This window comes from Leptinotarsa decemlineata, unplaced genomic scaffold (genome assembly GCF_025532065.1).
Source record: "Leptinotarsa decemlineata unplaced genomic scaffold, Ldec_3_MD MMD2_tig00026282_RagTag_RagTag, whole genome shotgun sequence".
NCBI classification, from domain to species: domain Eukaryota; kingdom Metazoa; phylum Arthropoda; class Insecta; order Coleoptera; family Chrysomelidae; genus Leptinotarsa; species Leptinotarsa decemlineata.
Window position 1 is genome coordinate 12,507,619 of NW_027412668.1, and position 10,215 is coordinate 12,517,833.

A 10,215-nucleotide genomic window follows, 5' to 3' on the forward strand; every position below is an offset into this window, starting at 1 on the left:
TTTTCAATGATTTTTCAAATGCACATCCCTTGAAATAGCCCTCTAGATGTTTTTTACAATCGTTATATGAGAATAATATGCCAAGATTTTTAATCGATATTCATTTTTCGATATCACTTTTCTCCGAGATATTCGAATCAGTCACTTCCATCTTCAACGCAAACGCAGAAAACTCGAAAGTCATTTTTTGAAATTACCCAAAAAAAAACATTTTACTTACAGTATACACCGCCTACCGAACAACTCCATCCCTTAAAACACTCTTGATCTAGCCGCATTCACAAAAGTTCTCGCGAAAGCACACTTAGAGCGCGTCGCACGAATCCACCGAAATGGAAACAGTCGAAAGCTACAAGCAAAGCTCTCGCGATGCTGCGGATGACCGTCTAGGACCACGGCGTATCAGCCGATAGAATGAAACAAATGAAACACCAGAAGATCTCATCCAGAGCCAGAGCTGATGTCGACGACGAACACGCCTCCACAATCACGGGACGGTCTCGGCTGACTATGCTAAGCGGTCATCGTTGTTGGAGAATTTTGGATGCCCTTTGCGGGCGGAGAAGAAGTCGAAGTGTTGGGTGGACAGCGGCAGTTGTTTCGAAAGCGGTCAGATTGTTTCTTCGATCTATCCGAAATTAAAAATATAAAAAAAATACCAACTTTTAGATTTCCACTGATTTTTTGGTAGTTGTAGGATAGAAAACTTTCGAAAACGAAAAAGAGAGAACAATAATTATCAGTTAGATATTATGTTATATTGAAGAATTGAATACGAAACTAGTCGAATGTTTATATTTATTACGACATTGAAACGGAGTATGAGAAACATAGTCTTTGAAACGAGTTAATACAGTCCGCTTAGTTTGGCCAACATAACTGTCTGTCGCTATCCTCAAAGACAAGCTGATGGAAAAGTAAAAGTCTAAGATTTACGAAATGAGCTGTGAGGATTATGATAAAAAGTATGTTGGCTAAACGGAGCGGACTACATTAACTCGTTTAAAGGAAAAAGTTTCACATAATCGGTTTCGTAGACTATATCACTTTACATTCCTTGTAGAACGGTCACACAATTTAATGAGAAATGCTTGAAATTGTTAAGACCACTGCATGACAACAGACTTATAGACACATTTGAAAGTTCAGAAATCGAAAAATTTGGAATGAGATCTAGAAACAACGACAAAGGTGACATTCTAAACACCTTATAGACTATCTTAAGTAATGGTTCAATGAGCATGCGGTAAATGCACTTGATGGTACATTTCATGTTCGCGGATTGTTCATGTTCATGTTTCATGTTCGCGGATTCAATTGTGTCACGACCTGCTATTGTGGAAATTGGAAAGGTATGGTGTGAGAGGAGTTAGTTTAGGTTTGATGAGATCCTATCTGAAAAATAGAGGTCATCGTGTCAGTGTTGGAAACACTATGTCAGTTGACAACCATCAGGCAGGGTGTCCCACAGGGATCAATAATAGGACTCATACTATTTTTGATATACGCAAAAGACCCGATGAATCATTTTCATGGATTATCAACTATTGACACAGTAGCGAATGCAGATAACACCAATTTCATAGTAAAAGAAATTGATCTAACGACTCTACAGGAAAGAACCAAGGATGTATATATATATATATATATATATATATATATATATATATATATATATATATATATATATATCACCTCTCGAAGCGAAGCAGTAACTCGTCTTGATAATGCCATCTGAGATGATGGCGAAACGTCGACTATCGAATAGTACACAACGGATGAACACCCGGAAAAACAACACATCATACTCTACCATCCGTGAAAACCTACATTGTAATATATATATATATATATATATATATATATATATATATATATATATATATATATATATAATATATATATATATATATATATATATATATATATATATATATATATATATATATATATATATATGATGAGCTGTTTTCTCGGGTTTCGCTCCGTGTTCTGTGTATTTTCTCCCCATAAGGATTATTTTCACAACGTTTCGTCAAAGTCTCATTTGCCATCTTCTGGTGATGTCTGGTTTTTTCAACTAGACTAGATATATATATATATATATATATATATATATATATATATATATATATATATATATATATATATATATATACTTGTGAACATATGAACAGTTACACAATCAGTTAGTCGCCCCAATATTTTGTTATCCATAAAAACGAGGGCTATATTAAGTGATAAATCGGGCCATACTCAACTATTGAATTTCCTCAGTGACAGATATGTGTTAAATAAAATTTAAATTACATTATAACACTGTAATCATGATATATATTTGTAAATGACATTCAGCTAATAACCCTCTGTGGTTGAAGCTAAATAAATAAAAAAAATAAAAAATAAAAATGAGGATCTACAAATTTGATCTTGTACTTCTACCAAAATATTGGGCGTCACCATGGACTACAAACTCACATGGACTCCTCATATTGAGGCACTTTTTATTAAATTGAGGAAAAACTGTTATGCTCCGAGATTTATGGCTGATTTTTGAACTAACGACATTTTACTGAGCTTGTACTATGCGACCATAAATTGTCACTTGAAATATGGAATTTTGAGTTGGGGTACCCGATCTGCTGCTAAAAGAATATTTATTGTGCAATGAGAATCATTGCCGATATTGGTTGAAGGAATTCATGTAGAGATGCATTTGAACATCTCATCTCTATATTTATGAATTTCTCCACCAGAAAAGTTTTCTTTATCTTGGACATGAAATGCTCAATAAATCAGAAGAAACAATTAAAATATCACCAAATCTGAATATGACAGTACTACCAACTGTCGAAAGCGCTCGCAGATAATTAATAGAAGATATAAAGTTTCAAATCCTTTTTGTAGAATTTGATATTGAAATTCTCAAAATAAAGGAAAATTAGTTGCATCAATCAAAATATATATATATATATATATATATATATATATATATATATATATATATATATATATATATATATATATATATATATATATATATACAAATATGGAAGTTATTGAGTGTCTTGATATTGAAACAGAAGTTAATATCGGACATAGCACTCATGAAAGTGGCAAACCATAGACACGTGTTTCGGGCTTTTGGCCCATCATCAGTATGGTGCAGCCAAGTGTAAGGATCAGCAACACTTGGTTACCAAAGATAGAAATACAAATGCACGGAGCCACCAACAGGAGCCAACCGCACATTTGTGGTTTCAGTTGATAGATCTTGTGTTCACAAGAAAACTATCAAAATCACCACGGAGGCAGCTATAGCTACCTGCGTGACATCCGGGTCCAGGAATATATACAAATATGGAAGTTATTGAGTGTCTTGATATTGAAACAGAAGTTAATATCGGACATAGCACTCATGAAAGTGGCAAACCATAGACACGTGTTTCGGGCTTTTGGCCCATCATCAGTATGGTGCAGCCAAGTGTAAGGATCAGCAACACTTGGTTACCAAAGATAGAAATACAAATGCAAATATTCCTGGACCCGGATGTCACGCAGGTAGCTATAGCTGCCTCCGTGGTGATTTTGATAGTTTTCTTGTGAACACAAGATCTATCAACTGAAACCACAAATGTGCGGTTGGCTCCTGTTGGTGGCTCCGTGCATTTGTATTTCTATCTTTGGTAACCAAGTGTTGCTGATCCTTACACTTGGCTGCACCATACTGATGATGGGCCAAAAGCCCGAAACACGTGTCTATGGTTTGCCACTTTCATGAGTGCTATGTCCGATATTAACTTCTGTTTCAATATCAAGACACTCAATAACTTCCATATTTGTATATATTCCTGGACCCGGATGTCACGCAGGTAGCTATAGCTGCCTCCGTGGTGATTTTGATAGTTTTCTTGTGAACACAAGATCTATCAACTGAAACCACAAATGTGCGGTTGGCTCCTGTTGGTGGCTCCGTGCATTTGTATTTCTATCTTTGGTAACCAAGTGTTGCTGATCCTTACACTTGGCTGCACCATACTGATGATGGGCCAAAAGCCCGAAACACGTGTCTATGGTTTGCCACTTTCATGAGTGCTATGTCCGATATTAACTTCTGTTTCTATATATATATATATATATATATATATATATATATATATATATATATATATATATATATCATCTAAGCCGACTAAATAATTCTACGTAGGTACATACCTACATGTGTTATATTTTAGACTATTAATGATGATATTAGACTACTTAATGATGATAATGAGTGACATGATGAAAAAATCAGGTATATATATAATATAGTGTGGTGAATGTTCTGCAGTATATATAGGCCAAATCGGTTGAAATTTTGACGTGAATACGTCTGTTTGGACAAAAAATCTACAATGTATGACCATCTTCAAGAATCAAGAAACAAGATAAGTAAAAATCCTACACATACGTAATAAAGAAAAAAAATGAATTTGTTGGAAGCCATAGAAATTAACAAATCAATTAAAAACCTGAAATATATACCCCTAAACAAGCAACTCGATTTATATAGGTCTTCTAAATTTATAAATTTAAGAACCTCTACAATCTTCAGTGTTGAATTTTATAGTTGGCACCCTGGTTCGTGTAACTACCTGTCCTTCTATCTTGCCTATGAACTCCGGATATAACCGAATTTTCAAATTTCACATTTTAGTTTTATACTTGATAATGGAGTTAAACCCGAAACCGGTCATATAAATAAATTAACTAGTGGATATTAGAGAGAAGTGTTTTTATTCATTTCATTAAAACTATTAATGATTCCATTTTGTGCATTTAGAAACTTGAGTTTCTAACAAACTAACCATACCACACAGTCCCCTACGGCTCTGAGGAATGATTGATTCTCTATTAATGATTATCAATAAAAATTTTACTCTGTAGCGGGTTCTACCCCCAGAAGTTTTTCTTGTCACTGTACATATAGAAATAATGTTATTCCAACTATGTTCTTCTTGACAAGGAAATGAATAATAAATAAATAAATGAATAAAATATAAATTAAAAGTACAAAATAGGGAAATAGGACGTATTATTACGTATCCCACAAGATACATTAAACTACAATAGCAAACTAACACAACAACTAACACTGAAAACACATTTAAAGATTCTCATTACAGAAGAAATGTATATAAAAACCTCAACTCGGTTGTATTATTTAATTTCAGTCATGTCCTGATGATGATAATTTGGTTAGCGAAAGCATCTGTTTTAGTTCGGGCGTGTAAAAAATAATTTCCTTAGTCGGTCGGTAGCCGGACGGTTCGACGTGGGTGCTTTGTTCACTCAGTCAATCGACCGATGTGTGAGTCGATGGTTCAAGTCCCAGGATGAATACTCCATTCTCACTTGCTATCGTCCAACCCGTGTGAGGAATCACACTTTAAAAGGTAAGACCTCGTTAGTCCTTAGCTCACAAAAGTTTCGACTTCTGAGGGTTATCGTTCGTAGGGGTGCGAGCTGTTTAACGGAAAAAACATATTTCAAACATATTTTAGATTCATGTGACGCCAGAGGATCAAAATCTACTTATCACAATTATGATATTGTTTCTCATGACAATCTACTATGTGCTTTTACATTATCAAATTGGATACTGGGGGAAAATTTGCTTTTGTTGGAAAGTTACTTGTAGCACGAAAAAGTCGAACTTCCTTTAAAAAATTAATAGTAAAAACATTTATAAAAACAAGATTTAATTTTCATTTCATAAAAAGACAAATCTTCCAAGTAAATGAAACCCGTCAAGTCATTTCATAGTCGCGAGATTCACCTATTTTATTAAAAATAGTATGATATTTTTCTTAGAATTAGTGTCTAGATCAAGTTACACAATGCAATTTAGTTCATTATTGATTCAATGATGTTCAATTATTCTTTCTAGAGTATGTAAATGAAATATAATTTTTTAAACAGAATCAGACTTTGCAATCCCAGCGACATGATTGTGCCAAGACATATGGGTGTCCACTTTGAATTCCAACAGAATTGTCTGACCTGACATTATTTTACCGGTTCGGAAACATTTATCTTTTTGGGGAAAACCGATGCCTGGGTTTTTGTGACATGTACCTGTTTACTTTCATCCCAATTCGAATTCACCTCTAGATCCTCATTAAGATATTGAACCTCCTGCTGCCGTTGAAGATGTGTCGTTGATATACAATAAAAAGAGGGTTGGAGACAATAAGGATCCCTGGGGAACACCAGCGTTGATGGTGAAATTATTCAAGAGATATCCACTCTAAATTCAACATATTGGATTTAGAGTGACCTTATTTTCATTTAATTTGGTAAACATATCCTCTGAGTCCTTTATCTTAAGAGGTTATAGACATATCAGAATTGAAGTGACGTCGTATTAGTTTTCTTTTTTTTTCAGCAAATCATTTCATTTCATAACCATATCATGGGAATGCATCCTCCATCTTAGATGATCTACCATACTGAATTTAGACTGACGTCACGTTATATTTCTATTCTTTTCAGACCATATCATGAAGGTGCATAAGTCGGCCATCTTGGGTGATGCATAAAAAACTAGTCTGTTGGACATTTCACAATTTTTCTGTAGAATGACGTTACTGAGTTACCATCCATTAGCATCCAAATCAATCAGTTACAAGAGTTGAACTTAACCAATATGTCTTGGCACAATCATGTCGCTGGAATTGCAAAGGCTGCTTCTCAAAAGTTTAGAACACTATTCCGAACTAGAAAACTGTACACACGTCAGCAACTTTTGATGCTTTATAAAGCTCAGATGGAGTATTGTTCTCATGTATGGAGCTCCGCCTGAATCTGCTGGATTCCATCCAGAAAATAGCCATTCGCCCGATTGGAGACACAAACATCACTTGCAATTGATAGTCAGGAACATCAAAGAAAGGTTGAAGATTTGTCACTTTTTCATAGATACTTTCACGGGAGGTGTTCAAGTGACTATATAATGGCTTTTTATGAAGTATCGGTCAGTTCTATCATATTTTTTTTAGTTTTCATTGACTTGAAAGGGGCATCTTTTCTGGAAAGAAGGTTTTTTTGACTTTCTACTTCTCCATCTTTATACAAAGCAATTTAAATTCAAAATGAACTCTTTAGAAGTTTTCCTAATTTCTGCATGAAGAGAAGTGGAAATCGAAAAATATTTTTTCCAAGAAACTTATTTCTCCTAAAAAATATACCTCCGTTTAATTCAAGAATGACATCTTTTCGTTTAAACACTCTGTATATGGAAACGTAGACACCGCATTTCTTGTGATAATCAGTGGCTCAGTTGATCGAAGTCAATAACATAAAGTGATTCGATCGAAAAACATTTGGGTTTCTAACAATATCGATGATTGAGAAGTTAACGTTACTAAATTATTATTACTAATTAAAAGTATCGGTTTCACTTTTGAATGATGCAAATATCCAGGCCAGTGGTGCCAATAATTATGTCATGAAGTTATTTGGAATATATTAGGTCGTCATTAGCAAACTATCGTATAGAAAATGAAACAAAAATAACGGAAGTCCTAATAATTTCATGTTTATAGTTATTTCAAAGCTACTAGTTCAGGAGGACGTCATAAAAGCACACATTTCAGCATCCTAGAAATAATACGCCAAAGAGATGAGTATATAAAAAAACAAACAACGGAGCTGTGGAAATAACATCTGTTCCGTTTTGAATGCTAGACATTTACCGCAAATTTTCCCTCTGACCAGCTATGCGATATACGTTCAGTATAAACATAAATTTCCAGGAAGTCTTGCCTTTCCTTTCTCTTTGCCATAAATAACATTTCTGGGCGCTTTCTTGAGAAAACGTTTAAAACAAAAGAATTATTTTACGAAGCTCAATAGTTTGACCTAAAACAAAAATAATACATTTTCAGTACGGAACTGAAATCTCTTCGAAACAAGCCGAGATATATGGTTATTCATCAGTCTCCTATCAAGGTTAATTCACAAGTGATTGATCCACCTTCTTCTTTTTCAGTGCGGTCAATGGACTTAGGTCATTCTTGCCCCCCAAATATGAGTTGCAGTCCTCGTAGTTCTGGTTCCCTTTCAGTGGAATAGCTTCATGAAGCAAGAGCCGAATCAATCCCTCTACGAAACCCTTCTTCACTTGGAAAGATCGATCGCAGCTTGAGAAATGGTTCTTATGGAGATTCTCTGAAACATGTTGTCCCTGACGAATCAGTAGAGTGTTGTTCTGAAAATCTAGAGAAGAAACTTGGATTGGATAACTTAGGAAACACTTGCTACATGAATAGCATTTTACAAGTGTTGTTCATGACAAAGAATTTCAAGAACGAGGTTTTAATGATGAACGGGAATGTTTCCTACGTATTCATCAAACTCAAACACCTGTTCATGCAGCTGCAGTTTCGTTGAATACTCTTCGTGAGCAAAATCAATACTCCTGACTCCTCTGGATTGAATGATTCCGTACAGTCCATCTCGTCTTGTGTTTGTAAATCTTCTGCTGGAAAAATCCTCACTTGTTTACTTTGTAGTGACTGTTCAAGAGGTAGCGAAAACTTATGTGAATTTCTGGAACTGCATCTAGCTTTTCCTAATATGACTAATAACCAGTCCGTACAAAGCTTATTGTTGAATAATCTGAAAATGAATTTTTTAACAGGTGATGATCAACTGTATTGCCAAACATGCGCCAAACTAACTGACTGTTATAAGGAAACAAGTATAGCTGAGGCACCAGTCAAAATAATAATAACCTGATGATCTTCAAACAAGACTCAACCTCTGACGGATGCAAGAAACTCTTTGGAAGGTTCGAAATAGATGAACATTTCAATCTAGCAGACCACTATTATAATATTCATGCAGTCATTGTTCACTGTGGTTCTGGCGTTGAATTTGGTCATTATTACGCCTTGGTCAAAGACGAAACGGACTGGTATAAGTTTGACAATAGTCGTGTCACGAAGTGTTCTGCGATGTATTGAAGCTATTGGAGCCTCTAGAGACACCCTACATTTTGTTTCATGAGAGAGAGGACATTGGCAGATCATGATCTTCAGATGATGTGGTGCTGCAGGTTTTTCCGGATTTTTCTGCAGCTGAAAAAGCAAACGCGCCACTGAAATCAATGAAGTCACCCGGGAGCGCCAAATAATTTTTTATTGTTGTTTTTATTTTTATCGTTGTAATAAATCAATTATTTCAAAGGAAAAAAAATACATTTTCAACAAATTGAATATTGAAAGTTAAAATTTTCAAGCAAACAAAAAGTATAAAATGAAATTTCTCTTGAAAGGAACATATGAGCATATTTTTTTCTTGAGAAATCATTCCAGCCTCCCACAAAGTCTATCCAGATTTCTCTATTAATGTGGTGATTCCGAACATTAGATTCCTTAGTGGAATTATTTAATAACTTCACAAATCCGTTCGCCTCAGATCCGTTAATTCAAGCATATTTCAGATAAGTATCTTTGTGGTTCAGCTTTCATATAAACCAGTTTCCACTATCAATTTAGAAGCATCTGTACTGTATACTATAAGTAACAGTAAAAAACAAATTGTTTTTGGTGGCTCCCAAGGCTCGATATTGGAACCGTTAATGTTTTATGTTATACGCCGATGATACGACAAACACTGTGAATGCTAAGTTATATGAAGATCTGGCAGATTTATTGACGAACGAATTCAAATCTTGGTGCTGTAAGAATCATCAATTGTTGATGACAAAATTATTTGTTTAGACTTTTCCCCTAGACCTGGGAATGTCAATTTTCGTGAAGTATTTGGAGAGAATATCGAGTTTTCTCAAAGCACGTCGATAATGACATGAGCTGGAAATCTCATATTAAAATGATTGATATGAGTATATCGAAAAAACTAAATAGCAGCAATTATGCAACTATTCCAGTGGAAAGTTTCTTATCCACAAATTGCTTAATTTTCGGTATCAGAAGTGAACAAAACTTTTAAATTCAATTAAAAGTGTTTAACATTTGTATAAAGTATAGGTGTGACTTCAATTTTGTGTTTTTATGTCGATTTAGGACTTACTTCTCTTGATGTATAAAGTTTGATTATTTTACTATCACTATAACGTTTTCTAAATCATATGGATGAACCGAAGAACGAATAAAGTATTATTATTATTATTATAATGGTAGGAGCCTAGATAGTTAACCATTG

At 34.5% G+C, this 10,215-nt stretch overlaps 1 protein-coding gene across 1 annotated transcript in view; it reads right to left on the reverse strand.

Moving 5' to 3' along the window:
• Ppn (proteoglycan-like sulfated glycoprotein papilin) overlaps window positions 1–477 on the reverse strand; it is a 258,367-nt gene extending 257,890 nt beyond the window's left edge. The window contains 1 exon segment of the mRNA XM_074179830.1: window positions 221–477. Coding sequence (XP_074035931.1) covers window positions 221–249 — 29 coding nt within the window. The 5' untranslated portion in view covers window positions 250–477.
• Between the last annotated feature and the right edge of the window lie 9,738 nt (window positions 478–10,215).